The 20,149-nt window shown below is 35.7% G+C and overlaps 1 protein-coding gene across 49 annotated transcripts in view; it reads left to right on the top strand.

Annotated features, from left to right (window-relative positions):
• Window positions 1-19,303, top strand: part of LOC127868847 (alpha-N-acetylglucosaminidase-like) — a 64,049-nt gene extending 44,746 nt beyond the window's left edge. For 4 of the 49 annotated variants that reach the window (XM_052410988.1, XM_052410940.1, XM_052410939.1 and 1 more), the window contains 8 exons: window positions 2,440-2,532; window positions 8,889-8,974; window positions 9,504-9,608; window positions 10,480-10,663; window positions 12,021-12,064; window positions 12,712-13,204; window positions 13,263-16,584; window positions 17,053-19,303. In XM_052410988.1, the coding sequence (XP_052266948.1) occupies window positions 2,440-2,532; window positions 8,889-8,974; window positions 9,504-9,608; window positions 10,480-10,663; window positions 12,021-12,064; window positions 12,712-12,802 (603 nt within the window). In that variant the 3' untranslated portion in view covers window positions 12,803-13,204; window positions 13,263-16,584; window positions 17,053-19,303. Of the gene's footprint in view, window positions 1-2,439; window positions 2,533-8,888; window positions 8,975-9,503; window positions 9,609-10,479; window positions 10,664-12,020; window positions 12,065-12,711; window positions 16,585-17,052 lie in introns of all 49 variants that reach the window. The other 45 variants (XM_052410991.1, XM_052410989.1, XM_052410963.1 and 42 more) reach the window with 44 other exon arrangements.
• The last annotated feature ends 846 nt before the right edge of the window (window positions 19,304-20,149 follow it).

Genomic DNA, 20,149 nt, shown 5'->3' on the forward strand with positions numbered 1-20,149 from the left:
CTGTTGGTTTCAGTTTATAATCAATTTTAATTCATAAGTTATCAAAGAATTAAATATTGTCACTAGTAGATGAAAATCAATGATTAAGTGAAATTTACAATGTTCTTGCTATAATATTATTGTCCATCACTCATTTATGTTTATATTAAAAACATGTGCTAAACAGAAGAATTATGCCGCAGAAATTATGTCATGATGTCATTCTAATCCAAAGTAGTGATATTTTCACTGTTTAATTCTTTACTGTTTAAGGTAGCGCACCTCTAATGATTTCCCGCGATTTATTTTACGATCATTGCCGATCTTCAATCATCGCTTATTTCCGAGAGATGCATTTTATTTTTTTCAAACTTGAATTTTGATATATGTTTAACTCATTCATTTAGAATACATTATTTTCACTATAAATATTGACTTTGATCCAATTATCATCTGAAAAATACGATTTCGCGATTTCTTCAAAGATCGAGCGAGCCTTTTTACCTGTTTACTTATGGATATCTAATTTAAGATTGCACTGATGTGAAGTTGTCGTGGCCGTGTGGTTAAGGCGATGGACTTGAAATCTTTTGGGATCTTCCCGCGCAGGTTCGATTCCTGCCGACATCGCATACTTTCTGCGACGCGTTTTATTTCTTTTCTAACGTAATTTGATTTAATATAGCACATAACCTATGTTTATTGATAAATATGTTGAAAATTGTATGCACATCCTTCAATTTTAAAATTAAAACAACGTTATTGCTAAATTGATTAATTTACTGCTGAAAATACGAATTATGCATGTTGCATTTTTATTTTTATTTCAAAAAGTAAACAGTAAATCTGTCTATTATTTTGGTATTTTTGCTGAATATAGTGTTTCTATAAAACCTAAGTTTAAAATATAAATTGAATGATACTATTTTGAATTTTATGACACTTTGTTTTTAACCGACCCAATTTTTACTTGGCTGAAATCACTTACATTTCATGGCGCTATTCCATAGATTAAAATTTGTAAAAAATAAATGTCTGTAATATAATACTTATTTCATCTTGTTTAAACTTTAAACACCTTTACTGCATCTGTACACACCAACTGCATGCCCATATTTGGAAATTTGAATGAATAATGGAACTTTTATATACCCCAGGGGTGAAAATAAACTGGACAAAAGCCGAGCGTGAGGGTGGTTTTGAAAAAATAGGTATATATTTTTTTAAAGCATGGAAAGCCTACCTACAAATTTGCATGTAGTTCAGTGAAATGATGCTGATTAGGAAAATAATTAATTAAATTATATTTGGATATGTGCCCATTAGAGGTGCGCTACCTTAAGAGTGAAATACATCTTTCAAATTTTTGATCCGTCCATTTAAACATCATAAAACCATACAATGCTGTAGTTCATCACTAACTTAACAGACAATTTTAAGAAAAAGAATATGATGTGTGCTGAATACAACTTCAGTTTTCGCACAATGAACAAAAAGAGATCCTTGTTCTCACATGTGTGGAAAATATATTTTGTGAAACATATGGTCATTGTATACGTTTTTTCCCATACATAATCAGCTTTGGTGAAGTGTACAACTGATCTATCACAACAGAACGCTTCTCTCTTTAACCCACTTGCACGATTCATTCTGTTTGTATACAGCCATACTGTCTCACTATTTGCCTCAAAAGGAAAATAATGTTATTAGTGGTATTCTTTATAATCCTAGACCAAAAGGCATAGTGATGTAGAAATGTAAGGCATCATTTCCTCTGTGCATGCTGTGTGTGTATATGCACGCATACGACCATTCGTCAAATTCCTTCCTGCAAGGTTGATTATAGAGGGCCAGATTCTGTAATAGATTGTTGTTCAAATTAGTGTTTAGTGAAAAGAAGAAGAAACCAACTTTTTTTCCAGGTGGTTCCAACCCAATCCCATTTGTTGTGCTGTTGGAGTGGATTTAAATCAATAAAGATCTGCAAACGTATCTCAGGGTCATTTATATTTCACGTAGATTTGCTTTGTGTTTCTATATCTTTCTGAGCTATTCATCCCAAAGTTAAGCATCTAATACATACCGCCTGATACTATTTTCACTGCTGTGATGTGCTGTTTCATTACAACTTCATAACATACTCAACAATTTTATGATTGCTTTTAAATAACTGGGCTTTAAGTTTGTGCATTAAATGTTGTACCAGATTAGCCTGTGCAATATGGACAGGCTTATTAGGGACCACTCTTTTTGCTTAGATTAGATCTTCATTACGAAGAATCTTCTTTTTTAACAAAAAAAAAGAAGCCAAAAGTGTTGTCCATGTTTAGCCTGTGCTGACGGGCAAATCTAGACCAACTTTTTATGCACATGCATTAAGCCAAGTTTTCCAAGAGCAGCAGGGCTCATACTAAATCAGGCTTGCCTATAATACACATGAATGCCACTATTTTGGTCCAGTCAAGTGCCCTAAACAACAAGGATGGCCTACGTGACCACAGTAGGGGGGTGATACCTACATCCCGGCCCAGTCTCAAGCAGCACCTTCCTGATGTAAGACCCAGATAACGCTTTGTAATTAAGTCTCCCTCGGAAAAAATGGGGTTTAATTAGTGGGCGTTAAGTGTTGTCCCTAATTAGTCTGTGCAGTCGGCACAGGCTTATCAGGGACAACACTTGTCTGCATAAACATAATTTTTGCTGGGAAGTGACTTCCTTTAAACAAATTCCCCATTAAAGTGGAAAGTCCTGACTACAGACTACACAGGCTAATCTGAGACAACACTTCACATACATGCATTGAGCCCCATTTTCTCAGAGCTAGGCTTAATTTCTTTCAAGTAGTGAATGTTGAATTATGAGGCGAGGAATCCTTACAAAGACCAAAATACCACTCTCTTTTGCTCTGTATCTAAATAATCTTGAGTCTTTTCCTGGGTAGAAACAGTAATAATTGGTCTTTGCACAATTTCAATCATTCTATTGTTTATTTGCTTTCCAACACATGTGATTGCCTTAAGTTTTCTTGACATAAATTCGTTAAACCTTACCTTAGCTACCTTGTTTGAAATCATTTTGAATCCTTGTCATTTCTTGTTTGCTTGACACCATCTTTTCAATCTTATCTTTGCCACTTGTTCAATTAATTATTTTTTATATTTTGCTTCTTGTTAAACTTGCTCATATTTAAAGCTGTTGGTTTTCAATTCTATTTCACAGCACTTTAACAACCTTATCACTGCTTATTTGTCTAACAGCCCTTTTGAGGTTATAATTTTGTTGCTTTGCTCGACAGCATATGTATGCTTTACCTTGTTTGCTGTTCTTCACAGCACATTAAAGGCCTTAACTTAGTTCCTTTATTTGATAGCACTTATTGTTGGCTCGACATAATGTTCAGGTATTTTTTCTTATATACTAAACTGCTCTTTGTATGATATTATACGTTGTGCTCATGGTGAGCTTTTGTGAACGCCTTTTGTCCATCGTCCGTTGTACGTTGTCCGTCGTCTGTTGTCCGTTGTGCGACGTCAACATTTGCCTTGTTCACTCTCTAGAGGCCACATTTATTGTCCAATCTTCATGAAATTTGGTCAGAAGATTGGTTTCAATGATATCATGAATGAGTTTGAAAATGGGTACGTTTGCTTGAAAAACATGGCTGCCAAGGGGCGGGGCATTTTTCCTTAAATGGCTATATGGCTATAGTAAAATCTTGTTAACACTTAAACCTTGTTAGGCCACATTTATTGTCTGATCTTCATGAAACTTGGTCAGAAGATTCATCCCAATAATATCTTGGATGAGTTCGAAAATGATGCCGGTTGGTTGAAAAACATGGCCGCCAGGGGGCGGGGCATTTTTCCTTATATGGCTATAGTAAAACCTTGTTAACACTCTAGAGGCCACATTTATTTTCCAATCTTCTTGAAACTTGGTCAGAATATTTGTCCCACTGATACTTTGATGAGTTAAAAAATGGTAACCTTTGCTTGAAAAACATGGCCGCCAAGGGGTGGGGCATTTTTCCTTATATGGCTATATAAGGCTATAGTAAAATCTTGTTAACACTCTAGAGGCAATATTTATAGTCCGATCTTCATGAAACTCGGTCAGAAGATTCATCTCAATAATATCTTGGACGAGTTCAAAAATGATGCCGGTTGGTTGAAAAACATGGCCACCACAGGGGCGGGGCTATTTTCCTTATAAGGCTATAGTAAAACCTTGTTAACACTCTAGAGGTCACATTTATTTTCCGATCATCATGAAACTTGGTCAGAGGATTTGTCCCATTGATATCTTGGATGAGGCCACTCCAAATTGATCAGTTGGTCTACGGATTTTTTTGAAAAAAAGTTGAAGAGGCGAGCGAAAAAAAAACAAACTTTTTTTTGAAAACAGGAAAATTCTCGAGCGAGCGAAGAGTAAAAAAAAAATCACATTTCAATGAAAAAATGTTGCATTATCAAGAGATACAGGTTTAAACAGCTATATTTTACATTCAAATCAAATCTTGTATAAAGAAAATATATCGACCTCATATTTATAGGAGTAAGTTGCATATGACCTTTGACCACGAAATATACGTGAAACCATATCATCGAAGTGAGGGACACATATCTACCTACTGCTGCTTATATTTGTTTGAAGTTTTAAACAGTGAAAGCTGTGAAAAGGTATACCATGTTGCAAGCTTTAATAAGGTATACCATGTTGCAATAGCACTTGAAGAGGGACAATCATCAAAATGATAATAACAGACAGTCGGACAAAGGCCATGCATATAATCCATTGTCGCTACCTTATTTAAAAAGGGGCATATCGATGGCTAGTACAGTATTGTATTTTTTCTTAAATAAATTTATACATTACAAAGAACTTATTTGATTTTTCTGAAATACACGGACCTAGCTGTTAAACATGTTCTGTCAACCATGTATTTAAAAAGATATAAAACATTGTCCCTGCGAAACTTTTAGAACCAGCATTTAATGATTTTATGTTTATTTTTCGTTCACTTGAATACTGTTCATATGCCCATTTAATGAAGAAAAAGTATTTTTTTAAATCTTACGTCATGTTTCCCGATGTTTGAAATTGAAAACGCTTCAACGGTATCTGCTGATAGTTGCATGTTCAAACGTAAACAAACACATTTAAATTAGTCACAGAACAAAGAAGATATGTTTATATTTGTAATGATTGGCTGCAGCTACTTTTCACAGCAATTTGTTAAAAAGGTCACGACAGCAAAACATATACTGATCATCTCGATCGAATTTTTAACGTCTGCAGTTATCGAATAAAAGGGTTACAAAACACTAGCATTCGTATTCAGCATCAAAATCGTTTGGAGTTGCCTGAGTTCGAAAATGGTTTTGGTTGCTTTAAAAACATGGCCACCAGGGGCGGGGCATTTTTCCTTATATGGCTATATATGGCTATATTAAATCCTTGTTAACACTCTAGAGGCCACATTTATTGTCCAATCTTTACACAATTTGGTCAGAAGTTTGGTCTCAATGATATCTTGGATGAGTTCAAAAATAATTTTGTTTGCTTGAAAAACATGGCTGCCAGGGGGCGGGGCAGTTTTTTTATATGGCTATAGTAAAACCTTGTTAACACTCTAGAGGCCACATTTATTTTCCGATCTTCGTGAAACTTGGTCAGAAGATTTGTCCCAATAATATCTTGTTATCTCAGGTGAGCGACTTTGGGCCTTTCAGGCCCTCTTGTTGTTTCATTATTGACAGATCTTTAAAGCCACAAGTTTTTTGCCTCTATGCTATACAAAGCATTTTCTGCTGTTTGCTTTGGCACTGTACAAACAGTTTTTAAGGGTTGTTTTTTTTTCAAACTATTTTGTTATGGGAATTAAATGTGTTTAAAATATTTTTTATAAATTGTTCCAGAATCAAGAAATATGCATGTTATATAAAACATTAAAATATAAATGCGGGCTTAAATTTACACTAAACAAATGAAATACAATATTGCCAGTTGGTGCATAAAGGTATCATGTGCCTTCCAATTTCAATGTCACATGGTACCTTTTTTCACCCAGGGGGCAAATAAGCTGATTGTCTGTCATTTTATCGGCCCAACATTGATATCTCATCACAAAGTGAGAGGCATTAAGCATTGCACTTGTGACTTGTCAATGTGTATGTTTGTATGTGAAGTTTGTGAATTTAACTCCTCTTTTTGCTGTTTATTTGTCAAACATTGTTTTTCATGGAGCAAAACATTGAATTAAAACGTTATAGACAAATTGATCTATTTACAAATGTTGTGAACAAAATCTATTACTCAGAACTTGACTATCTGGAGTTCTTGCTATTTAATAATTTACTGACCCCCAGCATCTACAAATGCCGAAAGGCATGTGATTGGCATGATTATTTGTTCTTCTGTTCAAACTAAAAGCACACAAAAAGACACATTTTATATAAGATCAATTATGCTTTGTACCAATTTTTGTTGCTGAACTTGAGTGGATGCTGTCTTTGAAATTAATCAACACGCCCACATCATCTGACCTCATTTTGACCTTAACATTTTACCTATTTTTGGACTTAAATCTTGTTGATTCCAAAATGATGTGTTTTGTAGAATAAGGCATGCTCTAAAAGCTTTGATACCTTGTATGGATGTTATAATTGAACACTCTGAACATACCCATATCACTTGACCTCAATTTAACCTTGATATGGAACATTTTTTTGGACTGTGATTTATTAATGGGCCTTTGAATTAATACTGACAAGGCTTACAGTAGGAGCATATACGTTTATTGAACATCTTGTCCATTTTAAAGTTGCGTCACTTTTTGATATCTACGATTTTAAATAAAAAATGTATAAAAGCTTCTGCCCAATTACTTAAGAAACCAATAATACGGAAATTTCCTACATAAATATCTTTTATTTAGACTGATTGTTAAATTGGTTTTGAAGTGTGTGAGGTCACTGTTACTAAAAACAGAAATAAAATCCTCTTAAAAATTATTTGAGCTATTGTAGTGCCAAATCATACATAGATACCAAGTATCTTGGGATTGTGGAAAGAGTGGATATCTCTTGTTTCAAATTTAAGAGCAGGAAACCAATAGTTTAAATTACCCCCTAGCCACTCTTACAACCAAATACCTCAATGTTATAGCAACAATATTGTGTCCACCTTAATTGTTAAACATGCTATAGTTTTGAGCCCATCTCCACTCCTTTGTGACTAAACTCTCATGCACTCAAAGTATGTTTGTTTTCATGTATATGTTCATGTGACAATTAGAGATAATGATATCAGAGTTTGCATTTACCACACAATTTTTAGCTCACCTGAGCACAATTTGCTCATAGTGAACTTTTGTGATCGCCTTTTGTCCGTCGTGCGTTGTGAGGCGTCAACATTTGTCTTGTTAACTCTCTAGAGGCCACATTTATTGTCCAATCTTCATGAAATTCGGTTAGAAGATTGGTCTCAATGATATCTTGGATGAATTCGAAAATGGATTCGTTTGCTTGAAAAACATGGCTGCCAAGAGGCGGGGCATTTTTCCTTAAATGGCTATATATGGCTATAGTAAATCTTGTTAACACTCTAGAGGCCACATTGTTTGTCCGATATTCATGAAACTTGGTCAGAAAATTTGTCCCAATGATATTTTGGATGAGTTCGAAAATGGTTTTGGTTGCTTTAAAAACATGGCCACCAGGGGGCAGGGCATTTTTCCTTATATCGCTATAGTAAAATTTTGTTAACACTGTAGAGACCACATTTATTGTCTGATCTTTATGAAACTTGGTCAGAAGATTCATCCCAATAATATCTTGGACGAGTTAAACAATGATGCCGGTTGGTTGAAAAACATTGCTGCCAGGGGACGGGGCATTTTTCCTTATATGGCTTTAGTAAAACCTTGTTAACACTTTTAATTTCTGATCTTCATGAAACTTGGTCAGAAGATTTGTCCCAATGATATCTTGGATGAGTTTGAAAATGGTTTCAGTTGCTTTAAAAACATGGCCACCAGGGGGTGGGGCATTTTTCATAATATGGCTATATATATTGCATTAGTAAAACCTTATTAACACTCTAGAGGCCACATTAAATTTTATTGTCCAATCATCATGAAACTTGGTCACAAGATTTGTACCAATGATATGTTGAATGAGTTCGAGAATGGTTCTGGTTGGTGGAAAAACATGGCCGCCAAGGGGGCTTGACATTTTTCCTAATATAGCTATAGTAAAACCTTGTGAACACTCTAGAAGCCATATTAATTTTCCGATCATGAAACTTTGTCAGAAGATTTGTCCCAATGATATCTTGGACAAGTTTGAAAATAGTTCCAGTTGCTTGAAAAACATGGCCACCAGGGGGTGGGTCATTTTTCCTTATATTGCTTCATGAATCTTCATGAAACTTTGTCAGAATATTTGTTTAAATGATATCTTGGATGTATATAAAAATGGTTCTGGTCTGTTAAAAAACGTGGCTGCCAGGGTGTTCACTAGTCATGAAAGTTGGTAAGAACATTTTGTTCTAATGACATCTTGGGCTGCACAGAACAGGTCAGTTCTTTTTCTCTCAGGTGAGCGACTTTGGGCATTTCAGGCCCTCTTGTTTTTAAGCTTGATATTCTTAAATTTAATAAAAATCTATAAAATGTACCATGTTCATTGCAGTTTTAAGTACATAAAACTTTTTTTCTAATATGTATACATGTGCCTAGATATGGGGAAATTGGGCTTAATGCATGTGCAGCCCACACATGCTAATAAGGGACTTTACTTTCCGCCCAGACTGGACTGCACAGGCTAAACTGGGATTACAGTTAACACAAATGCATTAAGCCCAGTTTTCCCAGAAGGAGGCACACATGGATGTACTTCTCTGTTCAGGTGTGGTATGATACAAAGCTTCTCTACATGGCGTGGAAGCACATGCTCAATGCAGCTCCTAAATTCAGCAATAACTCTTTGTTCAGGTAAGAGACCTATTGTATGGAAGCTACAACACTAATGTTATGACATAGTAACCAGATTTGTGATTATTCATTTCAACTTTTAACACCTAACCAAGTAAAACAAACTCAAATTTAAACTGTTATAAAACTATCAAATTCAATTATGAATATTAGAAAAAACCCAGTTTCACCCATAACTTTACCATATATTGGCATATTTTAATGACTTGACACAAGTGCAAACCATCATAGGCCAGCATGTTTAGTGAAACACCTCTCCCTATCTCAAAGGTCAAGGTTACACTAAGCTTTCGAAGGTCAAATAAGGCCATAAAACAGCTTGTCCTGCCTGTAACTTTCATTCATTATGTGTTATTTTTAAGTACCACCATGAGGAGAATGAACGTCCCATGTATTAAAGGTCAAGTTCAGGGATCTAAAGTCAAATTTGGCCTAAACAGCTTGTTTTTGACGTAAATGAAATTTGAGACAATCGTAAAATTTTAGGGCATCTGTACTCCATGGACTTTGTCATGTTGTCTATTGACAGGTATGATCTGGTAGACATTGGTCGCAACTCGCTTCAGATGTTGTCCATCCAGTATTATACTGCAATACTGGCTGCTTATCAGAACCAGAGCATAGATGCACTCGAGTAAGATCTTGTTTGATAACATGCAATAAATTTACGTAATAATAATCCCTAAATGAGGAGCCTAGCTCTTTACAACTTTTGTGTTCATAATTATTTTCAGATAATGTCAGCATCTGGTGCAGTTTATATATTTAAAAAATCTATTAGAGCTCTTTAATATATCCTTAACAAAAATAGTTGGACAATGTTATCATAGTGGCTTTGTACTGCAACCAGACTGCTCTGAGAAATAAGCAATATCATAGCCTTAGCTATTTATAGATCTTTAGATATTTGTGGCTTATGATATGGTATCTGCCTAGTGGCCAGAAGGTCTTGGGTTTAATCCTGACGTTTAATCTTTTTATGATCCCCTAAAACACTGAGTACTGGTGCTACCCAGGAAATAGACTCAAGAGGATTTGAATAAGCCTCAATAAAGCTTTTGATTTAATAAGTCTAAATTATATAGATTCAAATCAAAATAACCCTTCAATATTCTGGCATTTGTTTTATTTTTTAAAAATCAAGCGAATCAACAGGCCTTTCTGAGATCTTCCAACTCCTGACACTTCAGTAAAGTGGGCAAATCCATTATCATACATGACATTTTAATTGATGTTTCTATTAAACATAAATTTTCGATGTGAAAATTGTTTTATGAATAATAGAAACATGTTTTAAATGAAAATACATATAAAATGAAGTGTATACATATGAAGCAAATGCTATATTGCAAATATTCTTCAGGGAGAAACTGAACAAGCGTGATTTTGACAAATAAGCAGACTGTCCTTCTCAATTCCTAGCTTGAGCACTGTTATTGATTTCAAAGGATGCAGCATCTAGTGCATTTTTATATGTCCAATACTTCCCACTATTGACACTACAGTAAAGCGGGTGGTGCCATGATGAACATACTGTCTGACCTAGAGCTGCTGCTGGGGTCTGATCCTCACTTCCTTCTGGGTCCATGGATCCGTGACGCACGCTCGTGGGGCGTGACAGCGAGTGAAGCTGACTTGATGGAGTACAACGCCAGGAACCAGGTCACACTGTGGGGGCCAACCGGAGAGGTACAATACTGAATGATTTAATATATTGAATTGCTTCCACTCTTTTATATGACTTAAACAATTTTTCCACTTGTTCCTTCCCTTCCTTTTTTTCACCTCTTCCATCTATTTCCATCCTTCTCTTTTCTCCACACTGCTTTTCTCCTCATTTCCCATCTTTTTTTCTTGTTTGTTCCCAATTCTGCCCTCTCCTTTTTTCATTATCCCCCGCCATAGGCGGAGGGATATTGTTTTGGCGTTGTCCTTCCGTCTTTCCGTCCTGGCATTTTTGTGTCCCGAGCCGTATTTTGGAACTGCTTTGACAGATTTCATTGAAACTTGGTATGAGTATATATATAGATCAAAGGATGATGCACGCCAAATGGAATTGTACACCATCTGTTAATAATGGAGTTATGCCCTTTGTATCTTAAAAAAATGCATTTTTAGCTAAGTGCCAAATATAACAATTTTGTGTCCAGAAGCATATTGGCAGGGGATATCAATTCAACGAATTTGCTTGTTATCCCCTGCCATAGGCGGAGGGATATTGTTTTGGCGTTGTCTGTCTGTCCGGCCGTCCGGCACTTGTGTGTCCGGAGTAATATCTTGAAAGTGCTTTGGCGGATTTCATTGAAACTCGGTATGAGTATTTATATGGGTAAGAGGATGATGCACACCAAATGGCATTGTACACCATCTGTTAATAACGGAGTTGTGGCCCTTTGTATCTTAAAAAAATGCTTTTTTTGTGTCAAATATAACACTTTTGTGTCCAAAAGCATATTGGCGGGGAATATCAATTCAACGGATTTGTTTGTTATTCTTTATTTTGCCGTTTTAACCACGTCTTCCTTCTCTTCTTCCCTGCATCATTCTCTTTTCCATCTCTTCTCCCTGTTATTCCACAGTTTCCTTCTCTTTTCACAACTCTTCTCTTTTACGACTTTTTCCATCTTTCCTATTTTCGTATCCTTTTCTCCTCTTCATTTCCCACTTTTTCCTTTACCTCAATATGTTCTTTTTAAAACTCACCTAATCGTTTTCTTTTAAACGACTTCTTTTTTCAGAAATGTCAATTTGCAACCAAACCTGTCGCGTGAGATTTTGGTTTGTGATCAGCATACCAGACAAGGGTACTCTGGCTTCATCCTCATCCAGCACAAGAACTCAACAACAAAAAGTTTTCAGTAAAAATAAACAAAGATGGAAATTGCTGCTATTATTCAAAATTTGTGAGTCTAGTAGGTGACTTGATTGGATTGCTGTGCTGTGAACCATGTCCTCACATAATGCAGCCTTGGACATTGGAAGGACCTTATGAACTTAAAAATACACACACATACAACTGGGGTATCAATTCTAACACTTATTTCAGATTCGAGACTATGCAGCGAAGCAGTGGGCAGGCTTGATTTCTGGGTAATTGTGTTTTGTTTATTTAAAAGATATGGATCGTTGTCTTTGAAGATAAATATCGTGTTAGTTTCTTATTATCTGATGGTAATAGATGAGTTTTCATTGTTTTTTATGCCCCCGGATCGAATGATCGGGGGCATATTGTTTTTGATCTGTCTGTCTGTTATTCTGACCCAAACCGTTAACCTTGGTTAAGGTTTTGCGATAACTATTGCAATATTGAATATAGCAACTTGATATTTGGCATGCAGGTGTATCTCGTGAAGCTGCACATTTTGAGTGGTGAAAGGTCAAGGTCATCTTTCAACGTCAAAAGTAAAAAAATACAATCCAACGGAAGGAATAAGCTTTAAAAGGGAGATAATTTCTAAACCTACCAAATGATATATTGAAATTTTATTTCAAAGCGGCGCAAAAGGGGGCATTTTGCTTCTGACAAACACATCTCTTGTTTTTGACAAATTTTGCCCCATTTCCTTTGTCAAAATTTAGTACATATTTTTCCCAAATTAATTCGTAAAATTACCAGTTTCATGTTTTCATTTGTTTTCTAAAATTAAATAAATATTTTGTATGAATAAATTGCAACATTGAGTTCATCCCCTATGTGGTGGTATAAGTTGAACATGTATATGTTTGTATGTTTTCAGGTATTATGCACCAAGATGGGGCAAATTTATTGGCATGTTGGCGCTGTGTGTTAGCCAGGTAATGTTATGGCGCTGTATGTTATCCAGGTAATGTTATGGCGCTGTGTGTTATCAAGGTAATGTTATGGGGCTGTGTGTTATCCAGGTAATGTTATGGGGCTGTGTGTTATTCAGGTAATGTTATGGCACTGTGTGTTATTCAGGTAATGTTATGGAACTTTATGTTATCCAGGTAATGTTATGGCACTGTGTGTTATCCAGGTAATGTTATGGCACTGTGTGTTATCCAGGTAATGTTATGGCACTGTATGTTATCCAGGTAATGTTATGGCACTGTGTGTTATCCAGGTAATGTTATGGCACTGTGTGTTATCCAGGTAATGTTATGGCACTGTGTGTTATCCAGGTAATGTTATGGCACTGTGTGTTGTCCAGGTAATGTTATGGCACTGTGTGTTATCCAGGTAATGTTATGGCACTGTGTGTTATCCAGGTAATGTTATGGCACTGTGTGTTATCCAGGTAATGTTATGGTACTGTGTGTTATCCAGGTAATGTTATGGCACTGTGTGTTGTCCAGGTAATGTTATGGCACTGTGTGTTATCCAGGTAATGTTATGGCACTGTGTGTTATCCAGGTAATGTTATGGCACTGTGTGTTATCCAGGTAATGTTATGGCACTGTGTGTTATCCGGTAATGTTATGGTACTGTGTGTTATCCAGGTAATGTTATGGCACTGTGTGTTATCCAGGTAATGTTATGGCACTGTATGTTATCCAGGTAATGTTATGGCACTGTGTGTTATCCAGGTAATGTTATGGCACTGTGTGTTATCCAGGTAATGTTATGGCACTGTATGTTATCCAGGTAATGTTATGGCACTGTGTGTTATCCAGGTAATGTTATGGCACTGTGTGTTATCCAGGTAATGTTATGGCACTGTGTGTTATCCAGGTAATGTTATGGCACTGTGTGTTGTCCAGGTAATGTTATGGCACTGTGTGTTATCCAGGTAATGTTATGGCACTGTGTGTTGTCCAGGTAATGTTATGGCACTGTGTGTTATCCAGGTAATGTTATGGTACTGTGTGTTATCCAGGTAATGTTATGGCACTGTGTGTTGTCCAGGTAATGTTATGGCACTGTGTGTTATCCAGGTAATGTTATGGCACTGTGTGTTATCCAGGTAATGTTATGGCACTGTGTGTTATCCAGGTAATGTTATGGCACTGTGTGTTATCCGGTAATGTTATGGTACTGTGTGTTATCCAGGTAATGTTATGGCACTGTGTGTTATCCAGGTAATGTTATGGCACTGTATGTTATCCAGGTAATGTTATAAACTAATACATTAGCCTTGCTCTGAGTAAAAACTCTGAGTCTGGTTTAATTTGCATTAGGTACCGTCTTAGAAAACTCAGAATAGAATAGCCTGTGCAGCCTGCATGGGCTAATCTTGAATGAGAATGTCTGCTTGTTTGCATTTTTTTCGGTTAAAGGAAGTCAATATACAGAAAATCCAGTCCAGAGGGAAAGTGTTGTCCATGATTAGCCTGCGCAGGCTGCACAGGATAATCTTGAATGACGCTTTAGGCATATGCATAAAGTAGGGCTGGTATTTCTTTGCTGACCATCGGCTTAGTTTAAACCTGTTCATTTTAGATTGATTGCATCTAAAGTACTTACTACTTATTTCAAACGCTCTCTAGTCCATTTGGTACTAGAACCAGTACTTGGTGTCTATGGGGGAGATCTAAAGAACCCTGCCATAGTGGGGATTGAGCCTGAACCAGTGACCTCAATGTCGATAGGCAGACACAATATCTACTATGCCACATCGACTGTCTATCAGCTACCAGTTTTTCTAGATCGTAGTAGTTAAGTATTGGAGGAAGTCCCTTTGTCAGTTAGTTCTTCTCACTCTGGATCCTGCAATAACTCAAAAAGTGTTTAAGCTAGGTATGTGGATAGAGGGCCATATCTTGACTATGCACATTATTTCAAAGTGTCTTTTTTGTACAACAAATATTATGGTTGCATTTGGTTTCAGAAATTATTTAAAACTAAAAACAAAAAACACAAAAATTAGTGAAGCCAGGTTGATGAAACTATGTATGTAGTTAGAGAGCCATATGGGGGATATTATAGTATGTTTCAGATTTGTCTAAATAACCATCTTTTCATCCGTCATTGTTTAAAAAATCTGGATCCATCAGCTATATCTGAATTTGTACTTTAGTTACATTGAGGAAACTCAGAATGTAAATAGATTGCCATATGGGGAATATACAGATCATTGCAATTGTTTGTCAGACAAAAATTGTGGTTGTTATGGTTAGATAAATTAATTAAAAACAAAAATTTGGGTCCTGCAACACCAATAAATACTCTTTGCTGAAACTCAATACCAGTATAGGTGAATAAAGAGCTATATGGGGAATGTAGAGGTGATTTCAGGAATAACTAAATACTAAAATCTGCAGCTGACATTACTTAAAAGTACTTAGGCTAGGTAAATACATGATAAATTAATTTTCCTACACTGAAAACATCAATCAGGTAAGGGGCTAATGTTTTGTCTGTGCCAAACCTCATGTTCCTATTACTTTAACGTTATACTTTACCACTCAGATACGTATTTAACCCGTTACCACTTAGAAACGAATTTTGACGTGTTTGTAACTTGCAGTCTGTTCAGGTTTTATGCTGTTTGCTGCTCATCAGTATCTAAAGGTTGGACTAAAGTCTTAAAATCTTGAATCTAGTTAGAAAGGTTTTTAATTAAATTTAGCTTTCTTAAGGACAACAAATGCGTCAAAATACGTATCTAAAGGGTAAAGGGTTAAATACGTATCTAAAGGGTAAAGGGTTAAATACGTATCTAAAGGGTAAAGGGTTAAATACGTATCTAAAGGGTTAAGGGTTAAATACGTATCTAAAGGGTAAAGGGTTAAATACGTATCTAAAGGGTAAAGGGTTAAATACGTATCTAAAGGGTAAAGGGTTAAATACGTATCTAAAGGGTAAAGGGTTAAATACGTATCTAAAGGGTAAAGGGTTAAATACGTATCTAAAGGGTAAAGGGTTAAATACGTATCTAAAGGGTAAAGGGTTAAATACGTATCTAAAGGGTAAAGGGTTAAATACGTATCTAAAGGGAAAAGGGTTAAATACGTATCTAAAGGGTAAAGGGTTAAATACGTATCTAAAGGGTAAAGGGTTAAATACGTATCTAAAGGGTAAAGGGTTAAATACGTATCTAAAGGGTAAAGGGTTAAATAATGAACCTGTAATGCTTATTGATGTATAATTACTTGAAGTGATCTTAGTACTAAAAAAATTGAAATACTAACTTGCTTTAATAATTTTATATTTGCTGTTAAAAGTGATCAATACATTTTTTAAAATAATTATTAACAGTTTTTTACCCTTAAATAGATGCACATAATATGCGACTCAATTATATTATAATATTTGACCCTTGTTCTGGAATATCTGACCTTAATGCATGTGGGTAAAGTCTCATTCCAGATTAGCCTAATTACAGCTTGAACCAGCTTATCAGGGAGGACACTTTCATCTTTTATTGTATTTTTCGTTTGAAGAAAGTCTATTTGTAACACAAAAATCAAGTTTTGGAGGAAAGCGTTATCCCTTATTAGCCTGTGAAGACTGCACAGGCTAATCTGGGATGACCCTCTACGCACATGCATTAAACCCAGATTTCCCAGGTCTAGGTTCATTTTTTGTGATTGCAATGATTGTTTTCAGGGGACCCAGTTCAGCCAGACAGAATACAATGAGGTTGTTCTAGAGACAATAGAGGAGCCATTCTGCGCAGACACTACTCAAGTACCTGTGAATCCAACTGGTGAGCTTAACAACCAATGTCTATCTGTTCATGGAACACAATTGTTTTTTAGCTCACCTGAGCACAAAATTCTCAAGATTAGCTATTGTTATCAACCTATGTCTGGCAACTGGTGTTGTGTTGTGTATCCTAAACCTTTAGCTTGTTACCACTCTAAAGGTCACATTCTGCGTCCAATCTTGTGAAAACTTAGTCAGAAAGTTCACTAAGACCATATCTAAACTGAGTTTGAATATGGGTCACGTGCGTCCAGAAACTAAATCACAAGATCAAATCTTAAAACGACCTTGTGTCCTCCTTAAAGGCAACATTTATGACTCAATCTTGATGAAACTTTTACTTGAATGTTTTACTTGACAATATAAAGGTCATCTTAAAATATGATGTGTTCAAGCTAAAATTAACAGGTTTAAACTAATAATCTTAACAATTTAAGACATGTACAGGCATTGTAACTCTACTTTCCAGGAGACAGTGTGGAAATATCAGCAGCTCTCTACCAGAAATATCTGCCCGACATGAAATCAGATTTCCATAGCAAGCTACCAGTCTGGGCCGCACAGGGGGAGAGTGGGCTAAAACAGGCCATCAGCTGGATGTATAATAATTAGGGGAGGGGCACATGGGGATGAGTATATTCGGTCAAGTATAGCAAGAATAAAAAAAAATGGGAATACATGTAGTGGGACTCAGTGCTTCTCCAGACCAACTTCAAACATAGATACAAAACAATAAATCGGACACATGAGGGATTCAATAAATGATGTACAGATTGGATACAAAAATAATAACGGGACACATCAGTACATTAGACCAACTTTAAATATTACAAAACAATTAACTGGGGTGGGGGAGGCATGTGACCTTATTTTGTGAATCATTTAGGAATCATAGGGATACAGGTGTCCATTCATAACATAGATTGAGAGTCATCATAGGTACATAATAGCAGGTTTTCAAACATAACATTTGTACCAAATTATAAGGGGGGGGGGGGGGCTTTGTTTGAATGTTTCTCAATAAGTGGGAAACATGGTAACATATGCTCTTAGTGGTATAGGGTTTCAGGTTTCAAATGAAATAACATTTATCAGTTGTTGCTGCAAAGCAGAAATTTGATGTTACCCACTATTTCTGGTTTGTATTTTACATTTAATGTGAATAAATTAACAGTTTTACACAATGTTTACAAAACTATTTTTTGCTTGAAAATTTGCTACCAATACCTTGGCTGTTGTAGTTGTTTGAAAGTCCCTCACTTCCATACCTTTTGAGGGAACAGTCACTTCCAATAGTCACCTATGTGAAATTGGTGGTTAATAGGAATTTTTATTCTCATCTTTATTATGTTTGTTTGAAATGTGTTTATATATATATATTTGTATGATGGAAGGTTTTGGGAGCATACATATAGAGGTATGAATGTATTCTTAACCTTTATAAATATCTTATGATAAAAGGATTGAATGGCCTTGTTTTCTTTAAAAGTCATTTATAAGATTTAAAAAAAGGCTGTTAATATTTGATGTTGTTTGCATACATTATTTTTATGCCCCCCACTAAAGTATTGGGGGACATATTGTTTTTGCCCTGTCTGTTGGTCTGTTGGTTGGTTGGTCTGTTGGTTTGCACCAACTTTAACATTTGCAATAACTTTTGCAATATTGGAGATAGCAATTTGATATTTGGCATGCATATGTATCTCATGGAGCTGCACATTTTGAGTGGTGAAAGGTCAAGGTCATCCTTCAAGGTCAAAGGTCAAATATATGGGTCAAAATCGCTCATTTAATGTACACTTTTGCAATATTTCAATATCAAGATAGCAACTTGATATTTGGCATGCATGTGTATCTCATGGAGCTGCACATTTTGAGTGGTGAAAGGTTAAGGTCAAGGTCATCCTTCAAGGTCAGAGGTCATATATATGTGGCCGAAATCGCTCATTTTATGAGTACTTTTGCAATATTGAAGATAGCAACTTGATATTTGGCATGCATGTGTATCTCGTGGAGCTGCACATTTTGAGTGGTGAAAGGTCAAGATCATCCTTCAAGGTCAAATATATAGGTCAAAATTGCTCATGTAATGTCACTTCTGCAATATTGAAGCTAGCAATTTTATATTTGACATGCATGTGTATCTCATGGAGCTGCACATTTTGAGTGGTCAAGGTCATCCTTCAAGGTCAAAGGTCAAATATATGTGGGGGACATAGTGTTTCACATACACATCTTGTTATCTGTTACTTTTGGTTTTGATATTTTCTTTAAAAAAAGATAGTGGGTTTTCTATATGCAGAAGAGCTTATTATATTATGGGCATTCACTAGAAGCTAAATAGTTGGTTTCATAAATAGTGGGTTTTATGAATAATGGTTTATATACGCAGTGGTTTTTGTTTAATAAAGAAACTTATATGCATACACATTAGCGGGGATTTATAAAGCTGCCTGGTTACAATATGTTTTATTGGAATACTTTTTGCTTAAATATAGTGCTATTTGGTTGCATTTAAGTCTGAGCCTGTTTGCTTCGTTTAAAGTTTTTTAATCTATGGCGAAAATAAGTGGCTCCCATCCTAAGACTGCGTTGTAGGTTGCTTCAAGATGTGAAATCCATCTTTCCATACTTCTCGCCTCATGACATATATTTTACATTCCACGTGCAATATTTGTACAATATTAAAAATGCACCTATATAAACAAATGAAAACCGTTCTTGTTTTGTGTGGCTTGTATTATTTCCTCGTGACTTTAATTTTACCTTTGTGAGGCAATGTTGTGCTGACCGGGCTTGTTTTTGTGACGAATTTAGTTTAAGATGGTTAAATACTGATACGTTTGAGGATGATTAATGCATTACATTGCATGAGCTTGTCAATGATTTGTTATTGACCTGCGTGCAATGCGCCACAAAACGCGCTCAATTTGTGTCAAAGATTTCACGGTACGAGTGGGTTTGTATGTTGATATGCGAATTTTACCATAGAATACAACGATGTCAACATAGGAAATAACAATGTCAGTTATTTGTCATAGTCATCGGCAGTCCACAAATGCAAAGGATGGACGCGTGTGTAGACATTGGAATACCGTTCTTTATTTTGTTGAGCGTGCTCTAATGACTTCCCGTTAGTTGCCGACATACGGACAACATGTGAATAATAATTAACGTAATATTGATAAAGAATACCGTTGAACCATGAAATACTTGCTTCATCACCATTGTTTTTCCGTAATTCATTCTGGAAGAGCATATCTATTTAAATGATTGTAATTAATCATGATAAACCGTTTACATAACAGAACATTTTAATTAAGATTGTTTTAACCAGAGACGTAGATAACGCGTTAACGCTATCAATTTTATGATTCAATCAATAAGGGCTAGTCTTGTTTACATCGCCAAAGTAAAGTACAGAGATTGGGTTTGTGATCATCATTTATTTTTATCCAGAAAACATTTGACGGGGTTAAACTATAGATTTGAATACGATACGATAATGCGTTCAAGAACCACGCCATATAAAAAGACACTGAAGCCAACAGTGATAAGTGATAAAA

The sequence above is a fragment of the Dreissena polymorpha genome, chromosome 2 (genome assembly GCF_020536995.1).
Source record: "Dreissena polymorpha isolate Duluth1 chromosome 2, UMN_Dpol_1.0, whole genome shotgun sequence".
Taxonomy (NCBI): domain Eukaryota; kingdom Metazoa; phylum Mollusca; class Bivalvia; order Myida; family Dreissenidae; genus Dreissena; species Dreissena polymorpha.